Source organism: Nuphar pumila, chromosome 12 (assembly GCF_984573655.1).
Source record: "Nuphar pumila chromosome 12, dmNupPumi1.hap1.1, whole genome shotgun sequence".
Lineage (NCBI taxonomy): Eukaryota > Viridiplantae > Streptophyta > Magnoliopsida > Nymphaeales > Nymphaeaceae > Nuphar > Nuphar pumila.
Genome location: NC_143260.1, coordinates 89,497,629 through 89,517,258, shown reverse-complemented (window position 1 = coordinate 89,517,258; position 19,630 = coordinate 89,497,629). Strand labels below are relative to the sequence as shown.

Here is a 19,630-nt window from a genome sequence, read left to right as displayed (position 1 = left end):
AATATTCCAAAAGGAAAGGCTCTTCGATTAAATAAGGCTTTGTATGGGCTTAACCAAGCCCCAAAAGCTTGGCATGATAAATTTAGTCAAGTTATACTTGATTTTGATTTTCAATCTTAGTCTTACTGACACAACTTTGTTTGTTAAGAATTCTGATACAGGTATTATTATTATTCTCCTCTATGTAGACAACATGATCATCACTAGAAGTGATAAGCAGGGAGTTGAAAACATTGAAAATTTTCTCAAAACACACTTTGAAATGACTGATTTGGGTTTCTTAAAATTCTTTCTTGGCATAGAAGTTGTTTATTCTTCTAGAGGCTATTTGCTAACTCAATCTAAATTTGCTCTAGATATTGTTGACAGGTCTGGTATCTCAGATGAAAGAGAGGTTGACACTCCCGAAGTTGTAAACATCAAAATGAAGATTGATGATGGAGAACCATTTGAAAATCCAATACCTTACAGACAACTTGTCGGGGCACTATCTTATCTCTCTATTACAGGACCTGACATTGCGCATGTCGTTCACACATCAAGCCAATTTCAGCATACTCCTACCACTGTTCATATGGGATCCGTTTTACGTATTATTAGATATATTAAAACTTTCATTTTTTGAGAACTTTTCTTGTCTGCCTCTTCCTCCTTAGATTTAACTGCTTATACTGATGCAGATTGAGAAGGTGATTCTAATTATCGATACTCAACTACTGGTTTATGTGCATTTTTAGGTGAATCATTGAATTTTTGGAGGTGCAAGAAGCAACAAAAAGCCTCTCTCTCGTCAATTTAAGCCGAGTACAGGGCTATGACTACAACCACTATGGAAGTAGTCTTGCTAAGGCGCTTGCTTCATGACATGGGTGTTGAAAGTACAGGAGCATCACGACTATGCTGCGACAACAAAAGTTTTATTTATATTGTCAACAACCGGACATTCCACGAATGCACCAAGAATATTGAGATGGATTGTCACTGTAACGCCCCAAAATTTCGACTTGTGATTTCGAAAACTTTATCGAAAAACCTTTCGAAGATTTAAAGTTTTAACTTTTAAAAATGACAGCGGAAGACATTTAGAAAGGAACGCAAGTCAACAATTCTGGGTACGTTAGCTGAAAAACCATCATTCACATGTACAACAACTTAAAGAAATTTAAGAAATAAGGCAATCGATTAAAATCTGCAGTTTATTACAAAATAAGCATTTTATTCCAAAGTTCAATAAATCTAAGAAAACTCCAAAAAGTCCCAGAGCCAAGCCGTCAGCAGAAAGAAGATGAATCTTGATCCACGTTGCACCACGCCATCGGCCGCCAGTGCAGTCCTACTCCTCACCTGCCCATGAAATGGGTCAGTTTCATAACAAACCAGTAGGTGCACGAACAGATAAGCAGAATGAAAATAAAACAGGACATTCATGAGATAAACAGTTATGATATTTAAGCAATTAAAGCAACTTCAGTCTATTCTAACAAATGTAATAAGTGCAAAGAGTTGTTAGTTGAAGCAGTGTAAGTCTCAGTCATCTACAACTATTCATGAATATATTCTTTAAGTTCTGATATTAACTGGCCTGTGGGTACGCACAGACGCGAAACGTAGAAACAGCCGAGACCGATCCAGGGGTTTATTATGTTAGGTGTTTTCATTAACCCGGATGGCTGACTGAGTCCGCTCCTAAGGGGACGGTCAGTGACCAAGAGAGTAAATCCCCAAAGGCATTCGTGGCCCATGGATGCATCCAACTTCTGCAGAAGTGCCTGGGAGTTACCACCTAGGATAATTTATGGTAATCCCAATTCCCCTAACTCCGATGACTGGGGAAACCGAGTCTTTTGCCCGTGGGGTGGTTGTTAACAACCTGTCCATCGGAGTCTTTGTACCATCCATCCTCTCCCTTGATGAACCGTGAAGATCGGATGGGTACAACGGGGGTTTCTTAACCGCCGCCCCATCCTACATGCTCTGGTCCCTTAGACCCACTCGAGCATTTTACCTGTGAAGGCGAATGGTCACCATTTATATGATCTCAGCATTGTGCTAATTGCACTCATCGAGGTTGCTACAACCTCATCATCCCACCATCGTAACCCACATGGGACGTACTTGTCCAAAAGTACGATTGTACCTTCCTAGAGGTACAACTACGATGAGAGGGCAACATAATGTTTTATGATTCTTTTGGTTCCTACATGACATGTTTTGCTTTTCTGAGCAATTGGCCTGTGGAGGCCGATATTACCACCTCAAAATCAGTGTAGATTTCACACTTCAATACACTCCATGATCTTACATAAAATTCATACCGTACCTGCCTTAAGGTTCGGTTACAATAGCAATTGCAGTGGTTTTGAGTCTATTCACAAAGTCTGTCTTAAGTATGCAGTTTCAAAGGAATAAGCATGCATAATAGACAATTATGAGTTAAGCAATCCTACACGTAAACAGGCATGCCAAGTAAACTACTTGATTCTTTCTAGAATGAGTCTACCCAAAGAATTTACATTATGCAATTTCAAAAGAATTACAAAGAGTAAAACTTTGACCAACCAATACTTCTTCAGATACGCAAATATGCAAAATAACTATTCTATCACAGAAGTCTTATTCTATTTTGTTCATACATACTATTCGTGCGACTTTCTCCTACCTCGGGATGTCGTGCAGCTGCGTGCGTCTACGCGTGTAGATGATACGAGGCTCGGGCCGCGGAGCCAGAGCGGGGGTCCGATGCGAGGTCTGCAACAGTGCTATGTTAATTATAATGCGGAGAAATAGAAAACAAGCCTGCCTATAGGAAAAAAAGAGAGGCAGCAGGGGTGTGCCCCTGTTGGCCGAAATCAGAAAAACGTCAAGGACAAGCCTTTTGCCTGCAGACAGCAGCGGGGCGACAGGGGATGAGCCCCTGTCGAAAAAATACTGAGGCGGCAGGGGCTGAGCCCCTGCCAAACGCAAAGAAGCGGCAGGGGCTGAGCCCCTGCCAGAAACAATCAAGTGGCAGGGGCTGAGCCCCTGCCAGCAACAACCAAGTGGCAGGGGCTGAGCCCCTGCCAGAACCGATTAGGTGGCAGGGGCTGGGCCCCTGCCTGCGAAAATGAAAGTGGCAGGGGTTGAGCCCCTGCCAGAACTGATTAGGTGGCAGGGGCTGAGCCCCTGCCTGCGAAAATGAAAGTGGCAGGGGCTGAGCCCCTACCAGAACCGATGAAGTGGCAGGGGCTGAGCCCCTGCCGGCAAAAATGAAAGTGGCAGGGGCTCAGCCCCTGCCGGCAACAATTATGTGGCAGGGGTTGAGCCCCTGCCGGCAAAAGAAGAGTGGCAGGGGTTGAGCCCCTGCCGGAATCATCGAATCGGCAGGGGCCCAGCCCCTGCCGATGGCGGTGAGGTGGCAGGGCCTCGGCCCCTGCCCGGAAGAGTCAACGAATGGTAGGGGTCCCAGCCCTTGCCAGACCGAGTCATGGCGACCCCAAAACAATGACGGCAAACAGGTGCCGCAGGGGTGACTGGACCCCTGCCGGCCCTTCGATAGCTTCTGGTAGAAAGGGGGAAGAAAAAATGGCGTCAGGGTCTGAGGGCTCCCTGTCGACCCTCCGAAAGGCACAGGGGACATGGGAGGGCGCGGCAGGGGCCGTGCGTCGCCTGTCGGCCTCCCGACGAGGTGATAGAGAGGGGGGTGAGAAAGAGAAGAGGGAGGAGAAGAAAAGAGAAAAGGGCGGCGTACCTGGGAGGGGTGGCCGGCGTCAGCGGCGGGGCGCAGCGAGGGAGGAGACCGGCGCGGAGGGGGGGGCGAGGGCTGCGAGAGGGAGGCGTGACTCCCCTCGCCCTCCAACCCCTCTCTTAAAGGCGCAGGGGGGCAACCGAAAGGGGAAACCCCTGGTGGGTTTCCCTAATCTGCCCGCAAGCGAAGGGGGGGGGTTGCGGCGCCCGAATGCTCGGGTTTTTGAAAACCCTAAAATAAAAAAGGGGCCCGGGTCGGGTCCGGACCCGACCCGGCCCGGATCCAAACAGATTTTTTTTTTAAATGGGGTTTTACAGTCACTATCTGTGTCCTGAATTTCTACATGGCACAATTGATCTTTCCTATGTTTATTCAGAATACCAACTAGCCGATTTCTTTACCGAACCTCTCGTTGCTCCTCGATTTAACTTTCTCTTGGACAAAGTTTCGATTATTCAATCGTAAGTTTGAGGGAGAGTGTTAAATAATGATTAAATAAAATGTAACATCATATGTAATCTTTTTATTTTTAGTTTAGTCATGTAGTTTAGTTAGAATAGGTTTTTATTCTTTTTAGTTTTTTTACATTTTTAGTCTTTTTGAACTTTTGACTAAAGTCAAAAAGCGTGAAGTAAGACTGTCGTTGTACTCCCAATGGCTCTATTTAGAACCATTGGGAGCCCAACGACTCTCTCTTCCCCTCTCTTGTATTATAAATATGGGGCTTTGCCCCCTTGTAAAGCATGATTTTTAGTGGGTGTTTTTCCCATCCAATAAAATATATTTTTTCTTGTGTTGTGGCATACCCTTTTTTGGGTATTGTGTATGAACCCTTGTGATTCTTGTGAATGATCTCTTCGGTATTTTGATTGAAGCCATTTGAAGATTCGCTTGGTGATAATCCAAGAACTCATCTTCTTACAATATATGTGTCGATAGCATAGTGGTGACAGATGAAAACATGGAAGGAATTGGCAGTTTGAAGAAACAGCTAAATGAAGCCTTGGGGGAACTTAATTACTTCCTTTGTAGAACCTCTTAAAGACACACAAGATAGAACTATACCACCAAACATGTATCTACTCAATCAGAACACAATCGCAGGTGCTTAGCCATTGAGAAACATATATAGCTGAACCATGAAACTTAAAGGGAAAGAAGATTAGGAATAAACCTATCATGAGACGTAAAAAAATTTGAAGGAAAGTTGATTAACTTCACCACTAAAAGACCAGGCATAAGTGACAATGTGGGTGAAGTTAGTTCATGCATTCCCCATAGGTATCTCACTACAAGTTCCATAATATTAAATAACAAGAATCACATCATACTTTGTCCTGATGATGGCCAAGCAATGGTCCATGAAACTTGTTAAGGTTTGTGGCTGAAACTTACCTTGAAAATTTAGGAACAAAGATTGAACTCCCCATGATTTTACAAGGCACACAGAGAAACAACATGTGCAACCTCAAATCTCATATGCCATCAAAGAGCTATACATATTCATGATGATGACATTTTGTATTCTCTATCAAAGTCATAAAAACAGTGCTGCTGTTTTCCATTAGTAGCAGCAGCACAGTTGATCACTATCAAGCTCCAAATTAGAGAGGCTTTGTCACAGAATTGATGGTCATTTTAGTGCATAGGCTCTTAGTTTTTATGTGTGCGTCACACCTGAAGGGTAAGTTATTTTCTGTTAAATCTAAGTGGTTGGAATGAGAATAATAATAATAACAAGAATGGAATTTACAACAAGGATCATTATTATCAAATCTTACCTATGTTTGAAATAGACTAGTTAAACCACATATTTGCAAATATAATAGAAAATAAATAATTTACAATTACCATTAAGAACATCACTTACAGGGCAACGGAGATTGACAGTGACAGTATCTGCTACTACTTCCAAATCACTATCACTATCACCTGCATTCTCTGCACCACCACCAATGCAGCGACGAACACGGCCAAGAGCATCTTCAAATTTCTCACCATCTGATTCTTTCGGAATAAGGCTAAGTACCTAATTATTAATTGACACAAAGGTACAAGAATGGTTATGATCAATAAAAAGAAGGCTGAAATTGTTGAAAACAAATTCATTCATTATAAAATATGATCAACCTATTACAAAATAAAAAATATATGGACTAAAGTAATAAAATTGAAGTCTTAAACCATAACTAATAAAATGAAGTGATCAACAGTATGTCCACCAAGCCTATGGAAACCACAAATGCAAGAGCAACTACTGCTATAACATCAACCAGAAAGAAGGGGAGACTAATCGGAAAATGAGTAACATGGACATTCGAACCTAGAAAATCTCACGATCTGTGAATAACAATTTCCCTTCCATTAAGACTAAGGGGCTGTCTGGATGATAGCCGTAATGGCAATTTGGAAACCATTTTCTAGTTATATAGTGTTTGGTGTTAAAAATATCCAAACGATGGTTTTGAAAAGTAATTTTCAAACTAAAAACCAAATATTTGAAAAAATAGGAAGGAGCCATTATTTCACATCTCCTGTCGGGAGTTTGTCTCTCTTTTACCCCCATCCCTCACTTCCTCTTGCTCACCACTCACCAGTGGCAATTGTCTTACCCACACATTTTATAATGTTGGCAATTGACTGGCTGGACAATGAGACGAAAGAGTTTATACATTCCTTTTTATCACGTTCCGGCCAACCCATGTCCGCAAAATCACTATTAAAAAGAAAACAAAGTAACATTATATTTTCCGTATTTCCGTCACTTTCTGACCATGGGTTGGCTGGAAATAAAGAAGAGCTCCCAACATTCTCCCAATTATTTTTCCAGCCAACTCATGGCCGAGAAGTTGCTGGAAAATGATATTATGAAACTCTACATTGTTATTTTCTTTAATGCAAATATTATAAATAAAATCTTATCATCCACACACCCTTAAACAAAATACAGTTTTAAATTAATGTTTCAATAAATTTACCTTTCAAAAGTGCATCTATCAAATCAAATTATAAAAATGTCATCCAAACAGTGCCTAAAAATTTAATTTTCTATGAACAATGATGAAAAGAACAGAACATCAACCGAAACTTTGTAAACTGCCTACATGTTCAATGTTAATCACCAGGAATTAGATGTTAATACTTCAAAAGAAGATCTATATATAAGATGTGCAAGATCCGTGCAAGCACACAAAAATTAATAAGACGGATTGTTCAAGACAATAAGCACTCACAAGCCTCATTTTAGAACGCTTTTGTGCAACAACTGCTAGTGGACAAACAAAAAAACTTAAAAGACGTACAAGTACACCAGAACCCTAAAGTACCAGAATCAGCAAGGGTATGCTGGGCATTTTGCGGGACCCATGCCAAGGTTTTGAATAACGTGATCATGAAGTGTATGCAGGCCTCTTAACAACAACAACAACAACAACTACGCCTTCATCCCAAAACAATTGGAGTCAGCGATATGAACCAACAAAGAAAATCATTCTGGGTCTTCCACATGAATCCTTCTCCACCATTCATTTTTATCCAATGTCATGTCCTCAGTGAGGTTCAAAGCATTCATATCCTTTCCTATCACCTTCATCCATGTCTTCCTAGGCCTACCCCGACCTCTTTTAACTAATATATTTTCCCATTTCTCCATCCTTCTAACTGGAGCATCATTAGGCCTTCGTCGAATATGTCCAAACCACCGTAAACGATTCTCTCTCATCTTATTTTCAATGGGTGCAACGCCTACCTTCTTACGTATCTCCTCGTTCTGAATCTTATCTTTTATTGTATTTCCACACATCCATCTCAGCATATGCATCTCAGCTACACTCACTTTTTTAATATGATGTCTCTTGGCAACCCAACATTTTGTACCATATAGTAAAGCGGGCCTAATAGTCGTCTTATAAAACTTTCCCTTCAACCGCAATGACATTCTACGATCGCACAACACTCCAGTTGCACTCTTCCATTTCATCCACCCAACCTTTATCCTATGATTTACATCTCCATCAATTTCTCCATACTTTTGAATGATAGATCCCAAATATTTGAAAGAATCATCCACCGGTATTTCTTGCTCACCAAGCTTCACTACACTCCCATCACTACTTCATTGCTTACTAAATCGACATTCTATGTATTCTATTTTACTCTTACTCAACTTAAAACCTCTTGCTTCCAATGTATGTCTCCATAATTCTAACTTAGCATTAACCTCAGCTCTAGACTCATCAATCAAAACAATATCATTAGCAAACAACATACACCAAGGCACATTTTTTTGAATTGATCTTGTCAGTTCATCCATCACTATAGCAAATAGGAAAGGGCTTAAAGCAGATCTTTGATGTAACCCAACCGTTATAGGAAAATTGGTTGTCACCCCTCAACAAGTGTGGACATTGGTTACTACTCCTTCATACATATCTTTAATTATACTAATGTACTTGAGAGAAACACCTTTCTTCATCATTGTCCACCAGAGAACGTCCCTAGGTACTTTATCGTAAGCCTTCTCCAAATTAATAAAAACCATATACAAATCTTTGTTCCTCTCTCTATTTCTCTTAATAAGTTGTCTAAGAAGATATATAGCTTCCACAGTTGATCTTCCAGGCATAAAACCAAATTGATTCTCCGATATCATGACAACCTTCCTCAACCTAGACTCAATCACCCTCTCCCAAAGTTTCATAGTATGACTCATGAGTTTTATACCACGATAGTTTGTGCAATCTTGTATATCACCCTTATTCTTATATAGAGGCACCAAAGTACTCTTCCTCCACTCATTAGGCATCTTATTTGTCAGTCAAATCTTGTTAAAAATATTTGTCAACCATTCTAAACCTTTGTCTCCCAAGCATTTCCAAGCCTCGATAGGTATACCATCTGGGCCAACTGCCCTTCTTGATTTCATTTTCTTCAAAGCCTCTGCAATTTCTTTCTTTTGAATATTGCGCATGAAGTCACGATTTATCTCATGAAAAGGAATGGAGAAGTCTCCAAGATCTTGAGCATGACTATCATTAAATAGCTTATCAAAATAATCTTTCCATCTCTCCTTAATCTCCTCATCTTTGACTAAAACCCTTTGCGTTTCATCTTTGATACATGTAACCATACCCAAATCCTTCGATTTCCTATCTCTCATCTTTGCAAGCCTATAAATATCCTTCTCGCCTTCTTTGGTATCCAACTTGTCATAAACCTCCTTATATACCTTAGCCCTCGCGTTTCGAACAACTTTTTTAGCTTCCTTCTTTGCTATCATATACTTCTCCAAATTCTCATTATCACGACTCTTACTTAGATTTTGTATAACACTCTCTTTTAACCTTAATAGCTAATTTGACATCCTCGTTCCACCATGATGTATCCTTACCTAGTGGTGCACCGCCTTTAGACTCACCCAATACCTCCTTAGCTACTTTTCTCATACCACCCGCTATCTTATTCCACATTGATTCTGAATCCTCCTCGAGACACCAATCAACTTCCTTAACTACCTGCTCTACAAACATTCCTTGTTTAGCTCCTTTCAGTGCCCACCACTTAATTCTAGGATCTATCCTATGTCTATCCCTTTTGCGGCATTGTCTAATTCTAAGATCTAAAATTAAGACTCTATGTTGTGTAGCTACACTTTCTCCTGGTATAACCTTACAATCGATGCAACAACCCCTATCTCTCTTTCTAAGTAGGAAAAAATCTATCTGACTCGTATTAACCCCACTTTTAAATGTTACTAGGTGAGACTCCCTCTTCCTAAACCAAGTGTTTGCTAAGATCATATCATAGGACAAACAAAAATCTAAAATCCTTTCTCCACTTTCATTTCTTTCTCCTATACCATAGCCTCCATGAATATTCTCAAATCCATCCCTACTAATGCCTACATGTCCATCTGGTCAGACCCCAGCTGGCCTGGCAAGAGACTGCCAGGCCGGTACCAGTCCAGCCAGGAGGCTGGACTGGCCCTGACTGGACCCTGCCAGCCCAGTCGGCTGGGCCTGACAGATCATACACAGGCCCAGCCTGGGTCTGTATGTGATCTGCCAGGGTTGGCTGGCAGCCGAGCAGCATCCTGCTGACTGCCAGCCATCTCTCTCTCTCTCTCTCTCTCTCTCTCTCTCTCTCTCTCTATATATATATATATATATATATATATATATATATATATATATATATATAAGCTGGCTCAGCTAGCCAACTGAGCAGGGCTCGACTGGTCTGCTGGCCAGCCACCACCCTGCACAGGCCTAGCCTGTGCAGGTCTGCAGATCTTGACAGGCCAGCCGAGCATGCCTCGGCTGGGCTGCCCTCAAGCCCAGTAACGACCAATAAAAAGAAACTAAAATACCCTCCCAATAGGAGGCTGCAAAAGAAGGTAAAGCATGAGCATATTTATTTTCTATTGAGTATGCTTAAATTGGTCAAGCTATGAATATCCCCACAGAGATCGGTAGGGAGATCTGCATATACAGCTTGGAGGTATATGCTTATTCACCAAAAGAATAACCATATCCAGAATTTTAAGCATGGCATGCGTGGTTAGCCTATATATATATATATAGTGTGTGTGTGTGTGTGTGTGTGTGTGTGTGCTTAGCCAAGAACGCATACATATATGGATTTGTTTTCTTTTCAAGTAATAGGCAGGCATGAACAAAATTATTTTCTCTTATAAAACACCACACACACAATGGCACATGCAATGGAAAATCAAGGGGAATCCAGTCTAACATAGAACACACACTCAATAGGCACTTTTACATGGAATAAATCTTGTTTTGTCAAAAAGGAACATGCGCAGAAATTTATTTTCACAATGGCGAATAAGATAAAATAAAAACGCAGCTATGGAAGAGGATCCATGGGTCCTCTTTCATATATTTTAAAGTAGCCATGTGGATCTACCCTTTTACCATGGATTTTCACCAAGGTATTGCATGAAAATCAAATTGGTAATTGATTTCTCACTTGTCTCAAGAGAGGAGACCTGTACCATGTGCGAAAAACGAAGAAAACAATGGTAAAAGGAGTGGATGGGCTGGAGAAAAAGGCTTCTCCTTCTTCTTCTTCCTCCTTCTTCTTCCTCCTTCCTCTTTTTTCCTCTCTTCCTTCCTCTCTTTCTCTTTTCTTTCTTTCCTCTCTTTCTTCTTTTCTTTCTTTCCTCTCTTTCTTTTTTTTTCTTTAAGTAATGAGTGAGAGAGGGGGTGACGTTCCCCCCTTCTCCAGCCCTTTCTAAAAGGGCTGGAGAAGAGAGTTTCTATTTTATGAAACTCTTCTTCCATCTTTTTTTTTTTGAAATTTCTTTAAATTTGACTTTTATAAAAAAAAACTTCCAATTCTTTTTTAAAACTCTCTCTTGAGTAGGAATAAGGACTCTTTTAAGGAGTCCTACTAAGCCCAAAAATAAAATTCGGAATTAATAATTAATTAATTAGTTAATTAATTAATTAATTAATATTAATTAAAAATTATTTAAAAACTTCCAAAAATAACCAAATTAACCCACAAGGCTCCTTAACCTTATTAAACCCCAAATTAAAGCTTTATATACCATTTAAAGCTGAAAAATCATGGGTCTTGGATTTGGATCTGGGTCTAAGATCCAAGCCCATACCCAAAACGAAAATGAATCAAGATCTGGATCAAATCCAGATTTAAGTAGGACTTAAATAAGACCTAAATCCATATTAGTTCGGATCGTAGGCTTTGGATTCAATCCGATCCAACTCCAGATCCATTTCGACGAACTGCTTAATTTTTGAAAAAACGCGATTTTCGGACCAACCGGAACTCGAAATCAAGAAAGTAAAATATCGTTGCGCTCAAAATTTCGAGACGCATCCAACGACATATTACACAAATATCAAATTCTGAATTTTTCCTGAAAATAACTCAAATTTTGCTTGAATTTAAAGGTCGAAATTAAAACTTTTTCTCACGCTTCAATCGGCTTGCCTCGACCTTGTTGATGAGACCTGGGTCAAGCCAAGACTCAAAGACATCGGTCTAAAAGTCGAGCCTCAAACAATTTTTCTCTCAGACTTAGCCAAATTTTCGAAAATCTCATGAAATGACTAAGTACGAAAATACGTGATATTACAAGTTTACATGCTAATCAGATTCAGCATAAATTGGATATGACCAACTTAACTAATTAGGCATAATAAAATTTACCCAATAAAATTAAATGAGTTTGGCCAAACCCTTGATCTCATCCAACACCGCATTTCAGACATGGATCTACAAATAAGATCAAAACGCAGATTTGGTTGGACTTTTAATATTTAGATCATAGTCACCTATATCGTTAAAGGTAATTTATCAGCGAGGGTATTTCTCGAAGAGATTTTCAAAAGTTGATAAATCTCAGGAGTTTAAAAAATTAAAAAAAAATATAAATAACAACAAAAAAACTAAGAAAATAATAAGTTTTGCATTATTTTTCTTTCAAAAATATAAAGAAACATGTTTTAAAGGTTTTAAAATATAAAAGACAAAAAAATAGGAAATGCAACCTTATAATTAAAGAAAAGAGTTTTTTTCCCAAAAATATAATTAAAGAAAAGAGTTTTTTTCCCAAAAATATTGCGATATTTTGTCTTCTGACGATATTTTGAAAATATTGTGAGATATTACCTTTAATATCGGCTACCTTAAAATAACGGTATTTCTCGTGATATTTTCAAAATAATGTCCATATCAGTGACAGTGATTTAGATTGATAGTTGTATCTAGCGTTTGTAAAAAAGTTCCAACTACTCTATCAACCATGTTTGACTCACAACTGGCCCTTTCACTCCTCGTTAATGCCCTAGCAATCCCATGCAAAGGCAGGCACACACACAGGTGTTGGAAGGGATGAACCTAAGGTACCTTACATAAAAAGAGCAAAAAATGAAAAAGAAAGAAAAGGCACAAATGAGGGAGATCAGGCCCTGAGAAAGTGAAATGGAGGTGTTAGGGTATTTTATGCAGAGAGAGGATGGGGATGGGCTTATGATTGGTGAATGAAGAGATGGGGCTTTTATTAAAGAAATAACTAAAGCAGGGTTCATAATTGGCAAGTGGAGAGGTGGGGCTATCATTGTAGAAGTAATTAAAGAATGAACTGTTTTAACCAGGGTTACCGAAAGCGCCTAGCTAAAAGGGGAAGCGCGCTTCGGAAGCGCGAAACGTCGCGCTTCCGAAGCGTGGGGGGAAGCGTCCCCCTTTTTTGGGAAGCGTGTTTCCCTTTAATGGGGGACGCGTTTCCCTTTAATGGGGGACGCGCTTCCCTTTAATGGGAAGCGCGCTTCCCCCACGCTTCCCCCTCGCTTCCCCTATTTTTTCCAATTTTTTATATTTTTTATTTTGTATTTTTATTTTTTTCGCTTCCCCCTCGCTTTCGAGACGCTTCCCAGGTCGCTTCCGAGACGCTTCCTAGGTCGCTTCCGAGACACTTCCCGAATCGGTCCTAAGTGGTCCCACACTTCCCCGCTTCCTAAAAGTTTGAAAGTGCCTCGCTTCCCGTATCGCTTCCCGCTTCCTCAACTGGCAACCATGGTTTTAACTGCGGAAGGAGGCTGTAGGTAGACTTAGTAAAGAAGAAATGGTCAGACTTAATAGCAGAGTGAAAGCTAAATTGACCAATCATGAATTGCAATTGCACACACACACACGTGCACATGCATATATATATATATATATATATATATATATATATATATATATTGACGAATGGGTAGTTTGGTGCAAATAGGTTTGCTTTATAAAAAATTTAAAATGACATAAAAAGCTTCTCTGGTTCGAGCCATAGCCACAAATATCTCCAATACTTTGAAAATATTGCAATATTTATGAGAAAAACTTGTGACCCATTATTAAATGATATATATCATGATATTTTCAAAATATCAGTTATAAGCTAAATATTGTGATATTATCACAATAATACCATGATATTTTAGAAACAATCTTACTGTCTACTAAACATATAATTTTTCCCTTTTGGTTTATTTCATTTTTAAAAACTTTTTCTATTTGTTTCTTTATGTTTTCGTAAAAACAAATACTGTTCAAAACATACCATTTTTTATCCTTTTTAACTTATCTTTACATTTTTTAATTTTTTAAAGCATATGAGATTTTTCTGAGAAATACCACTTGCTAGAAAAAAAACTACCGAAAAAAACCTCGCTAAGAAATTGCCGGGAAACCATATTTGTGGCTATACTTGGAATGTCATTTAGCTTTGACCTTTGTAGCAGCAGAAATTGCTGCTGCAGCAGAAATCCTTTTATCGGATTAGTGGTATTAATATCCTTTTAGGTATGTAGCCTGAGAGAGAGAGAGAGAGAGTTCCTCAGTAGTTTCATCACTTTAGGAAAGACAGAAATAACTTTATTAATCAACTTTACAATGGATATAGACACTCTCAAACCTAATTATGCATCTTGGCTGAATAATTTCTTGAGGAATCTACAAAATTACTTGGTAGTCAAGTTTGACTTATGTGATACCATTAAGCAAAAAATTAATTTTCATCTCTTTTATTAGATTGCCCCGCCAATAAGAGGGCAGTTTCAGCTTGTATCTATGTGTGCGATTGTGTTTTTCTAAGCAGGTATGTGTGCACCGCATCACAGACAAAATCTTCATCCACTTTCCACTGCAACTAATGAAGGGTCTGTTTCAGAAGTAGGAAATGGAGAGGAACTGAAGGAAATATTGGTGTTTCCAATTACTACATCAGGTTGCTTCAGCCAAAGGAATTGATAGAAATGTGAAAAACTAGGAAGGGAATCCACATAAGTTCTTTCCGTTTGTTATTTATTCCTTCATAGAGAGGAGATAATTGATAAAACCTTCTCCAAGAAGGATGCTTATTACTTTTTGAGTACTAATGACCACATGCTGCCAAATAAGAGGACTCAATTCCTTCCATATACATTTACCTGAATATCCACCAAGTTATTTCTATAAATTCCTCCCAAATGCCACCTCTTAAACAGACCCAAAAGTCAAACACACAAACTCAGCCATTTGGAGAACAATATAGTTGACAGATTTGCCGATTTTGGGAAGGTTGGACAAGATTTGATAAGAGAGAAGAGAAGTAGAGAGAAACCACAAAAGCATCATTTCATACTGTGGGGGTCAACCCCTCTATATACATACAAGGCAAATAAAAAGAAAATGTAACAAGGTCAAAAATGCCCCTAATATAAATGCTATATACAAATGAACCTATACATAAAAGGGGCAGTATGCAAATGGTAATACAAAATATTACATAATTCTAAACACTCCCCTTCAAACTTGGGATGATGCAACGGAATCATTTCGAGTTTGGAAAGAAATGAACGAAAATGTGGAGCAAGACTCTAAGTAAGAACATCTGCGATCTTATTCTTTGAGCACACATATTCTAGAGCAATAACTCTATCTTCATAGGCTTTCCTTATATAGTAACAATCTATTTTGATATGCTTGGTTCGCTCATGAAAGTGTAGATTCTTTGCAATAAGAATAGCACTCATATTGTCACAATATAAGGAAGTCTTGTCAACAATGGAGACTCGCAACTCACCTAATAGCTATCATATCCAAATAATCTCGGTTGTAACTTGAGTTGTAGCTCTATATTCTGCTTCCACTGTAGATGAGGCAACCCTTTGTTGTTTCTTGTTTTTTCATTAGATTGGGGGACTTTTAAGAAAAATACAGAAACCAGTAGTAGAAAGACGATCCTGAGTAGAGCCTCCAAAATCAGCATTGCAAAAAGCTCTAAGAACTATGGCAGATGATGATGAAAAGAACATACCATAGTGCATAGTGTCTCTCATATATCTGATAATCATGAGTACAACAGCTATGTGAACTGTCCTGTGAGCACTCATAAATTGACTGACGACATGAACTGCATAGGTAATATCCGGCCTGGACATGGTCAAGTATACGAAACTTCCAACTAATTGTTTGTATACTACAGGATCTTCTAACTCAGCACCATCCGTGGCTATCATCTTTAAATTTGCTTTCATGGGAGAATTAAGTCTTTTTGAGTCATCCGCTAGTCTTGCCTTCACCACCAAATCCGTAGCATATTTATGTTGAGACAAGTACAATCCCTTAGGTGAGTATACTATCTCCAGCCCAAGAAAATATTTCAAACACCCCAAGTCTTTCATCTTAAACATGGTCAACTTCTTTTTTATCTCTTTTACTCTTTTCAATGTCATTCCCCGTGAGTATCATATCATCTACATAAAGAAGTAATATGTATTTTTCGAGTTTAGAGGAAGACACAAACAAGGCAGGGTCATGATAACTCTGCTCAAAGCCAAGTGATTTAACTACTGAACTAAATTTCTCAAACCAGGCTCGTGGTGCATGTTTGAGTCCATACAATGCTTTGCGAAGTCTACAAACCCTACCTTCTGGATCTGAATATCCCTATGGTAGTTCCATATACACTTCCTCTCTCAGGCCTTCATTCAAGAAGGCATTCTTGATATTTAATTGTCATAAATCTCACTGATGTACTACAGCCACTGCAAGCAATGTACGAATAGTTGTCATATGAGTTACAAGAGCAAAGGCTTCAGCAAAATCAATTTCAAACTGCTGACTATAGCCCTTAGCTACTAATCTTACCTTATATCTCTCAACTACCCCATCTGCCCTGGTCTTTATCTTATAAACCCACTTGCTCCCAACAATATTCTTCTTTGGTGGAGGTTTTACCAATTTTTATGCCTGGATACTCTCAAGTGCACTCATTTCTTCAGTCATATCTCCTTGCCACTCTTCTTTTCCTGCTGCCTCTACATAAGACTCTCGCTCAATATAAGAATTGATTAATGCTAAAAATGCAGGATGTTGAGTGGAGAAAGACTCATAGGATACAAAAAGAAAAGGAAGAATTGAAGTTCTAGAGCTTCTACGATGAGGATTAGGAAAAAAAGATGAAGACTCTAAATTTTGGTGGTCGGATTCAGCTGACAAAGGAATACGATCAGAATTGGCATCTTCTCTTCTCTCTGATTGTTCATCCACTTGATCTAGGAAAGGGATTTAAACCACATTTTCATGTCTCCTTGAGTAGGTCTGCCCAAACCGACTCTCTCTAGGTTGAACTTGCTTTCCTTTAATCTCCACCCTTTCATTCACACCTCCCTTTTCACTAAAAGAAACCAAGAATGACAAGTCAGTCTCATTTCTTGTCTTTTCTCCATGTTGGCTGAAATATACCATATTCTCATGAAAAACAACATATCTAGATACTTACACCCTCTTTCCAACAGGATTATAAAACTTGTAGCCCTTTTGACCATTTGCAAACCCAAGAAAGCAACACTTAACAGTTTTAGGAAACAACTTATCTCTATATTTATCAGGTAACAGAACAAAATATATACATCCAAATACTTTCATCACATCATAATTTGGAGTTTGTCTATACAGTTTTTGAAAGGGAGATATACCCTTAAGCACACTTGAGAGCATACGATTTATCTGATAGATACTTAGTTGAACTGGATCTGCCCAAAATACTTTGGGCACCTCACCCCCAAAAAAGATGAAGAATTGTTGTTTTCAGGATATACCTATTCTTTCTTTCAACTACTCTATTTTGCCCAGGAGTGTATGGACAAGATCTTTGATGAACTACATATTTCTCCCGCAGTAACTTTTCAAATGCACAACTGACATATTCACCATCAGAGTCAGTTTAAAGAGTCTTAATCTTAGCAACTGATTCTCAATTATAACACAAAAGTTCTTAAAGATTTCAAAAAGTTTTTCATAAAATATAATCAGGTAAATCTTATACAATCATCTATGAAGGTAACAAAATATGATGACCCTCCTTTTAACAAGACTGGCGAAGGACCCCATACATCAGAATGCACTGGATCAAAAGGACTTTTTTATTCTCTATCACTGGACCCGAATGGCAAGGCATCACTCATTGCCAACCTACAACTCACAATCTTTACCATGATTTGACACAACTAATTTAGGCTTACAAAAACTTCCTGAAGACACCAACTTTTGCAACCTAGAGCTGGAAATATGACCCAGTTTCTAGTGCCACAAAAGAGACTCATCTATGACAAACACTCCCAATCTGTTTCAGGTTTCTTCTGCTCACTCGTATCAATCTAGTTCAGATAGTATAAGTCTCGTTTTCTATGGCAAATCTCAATCTTTTTCCCTAACAACTAATTTTGTATCACACAGTCAAAAGGCGAGAAGGTAACATTATAATTAAGCATGGTAATTTGACCAACATAAACAAGATTCATAGCAAGAGATAGAACATGGTATACTTGAGAAAGGTTATTCTTACTATCAGGATAAGAATCAAAAGTAATGAAACCTACTTTTGAGACAGACATAGAAGAACCATCAGCAGTGCGAAAAACATCACTGTAAGGTTGACAGTTGGTCAGAATAGGCTCATGGAATGTCATATGACATGAAGCCCCAAAGTCTATTAACCAACCAGAGAAACAATCTGAGATACTTGAGAAAGCAGTACCAAAAGAAGAGGCATGAGTAGTAGAGGAAGGAGCTACGACTGATTTGGAAAGAAGTTGTAATTGATGAATTTGTTGTTGTATTTGTTGCTGCATACATTTTCTAACAACTGAAACTAACCACCACCTAACGATTCTGAAGATCTTGCAGCTGAAAGACGAATAGACTGAGTGTCAATGTCAGAGTGATCATCCTTAGGCTTTATGCCCTAATCGTCAGAAGATGCTGCATGGATTCCACCTTTCTTTTTCTTGAGAATTGGGCAATAATTTTTCATATGACCAAAATTCTTATAGTAGTGACATTGAATAGAGCTCAGATAACCTCTCCCTCCAAAACTCAAATCACCTCTTCCCCCAGCTCTTCCACCACCTTTGCTGCCAAATATGCAACCCAATTGTCGAGAAACTTTCAATAACATTGTCACAAGATAAATAAGTTCCAAGAGACCTCATCTTGGTCTCTTCTACAATCAACTCTACTATAACCTTCGTGATAGAGGGTAAATGAGAACGATGCAAGATGGCACTCCTTGTTCCATCAAACTCTGGTTTGAGCGCCACAAGGAACTCAATAACCCTATCAGTTTCTCTATGTTGGTCAAGAAGTCTCAGACAAGTTTGACATGAGGTACACGTCTCACACTTCGCACATTTTTCACATTTGATTTGGCCCTCCATAAGTACAAGGGCATCCCAAATCTTTTGCATATCCGAATAAAATTCTTCAATCGACTTATTTCCTTTGCACATACTCCTCAATTCTTGAGTGAGCTGACAATGTTTTTTTTAATTCTCTTGCTTGTAGACTTGTTTGAGGTATACTCAAGCTTCTTTGGCCTCCTGAAACTTGGAAAGATGCATAATTATTCTTTGCTCTACTGAACCCAGAATCCACGCCTTATCCTTGCATTATTTATAACCCATTTCTCTATTGCTTTGTCAAACTCAACATTAGTGGGCTTGAGTTTCACCTTCGAGGCATCCAAGTACCCTCCAAGTCATTTCCCTACTATTACCGCAGTCATAAAGTCTGGCCAATAAGCATAGTTTGACCCGTTATATCATCTTTCTCCATATCTCACCAACCCCCAAACTACAAAATTTAGAGTTCCTCTACACAAAAACAACAAAGCACTTCCAACCAAAGAAGCCAACAATGTGCAACACTTACAACTCCAAATATACTGCACACAAGCAAGAAACAACTCCAACGAGATTTATGAATTCACACTTTTGCTGCCTCACAACTATGACCTCAATATAACCAATGTGAATCAGATTCAACAAGCAAAATAACACGAGGTTCAATCAAAGCAGCATATATGAATCAGATCCACTAAAATATCACTTCAGTCATCAC

The 19,630-nt window shown here is 38.9% G+C and overlaps 1 protein-coding gene across 3 annotated transcripts in view; it reads right to left on the bottom strand.

Moving 5' to 3' along the window:
- The window catches only part of LOC149821163 (E3 SUMO-protein ligase SIZ1-like), a 201,156-nt gene that overhangs the window by 29,651 nt on the left and 151,875 nt on the right, over positions 1-19,630 (bottom strand). For all 3 annotated transcript variants that reach the window (XM_089982042.1, XM_089982041.1, XM_089982043.1), the window contains exon 12: positions 5,595-5,753. In XM_089982042.1, coding sequence (XP_089838168.1) covers positions 5,595-5,753 — 159 coding nt within the window. The remainder of the gene's footprint in view (positions 1-5,594; positions 5,754-19,630) is intronic.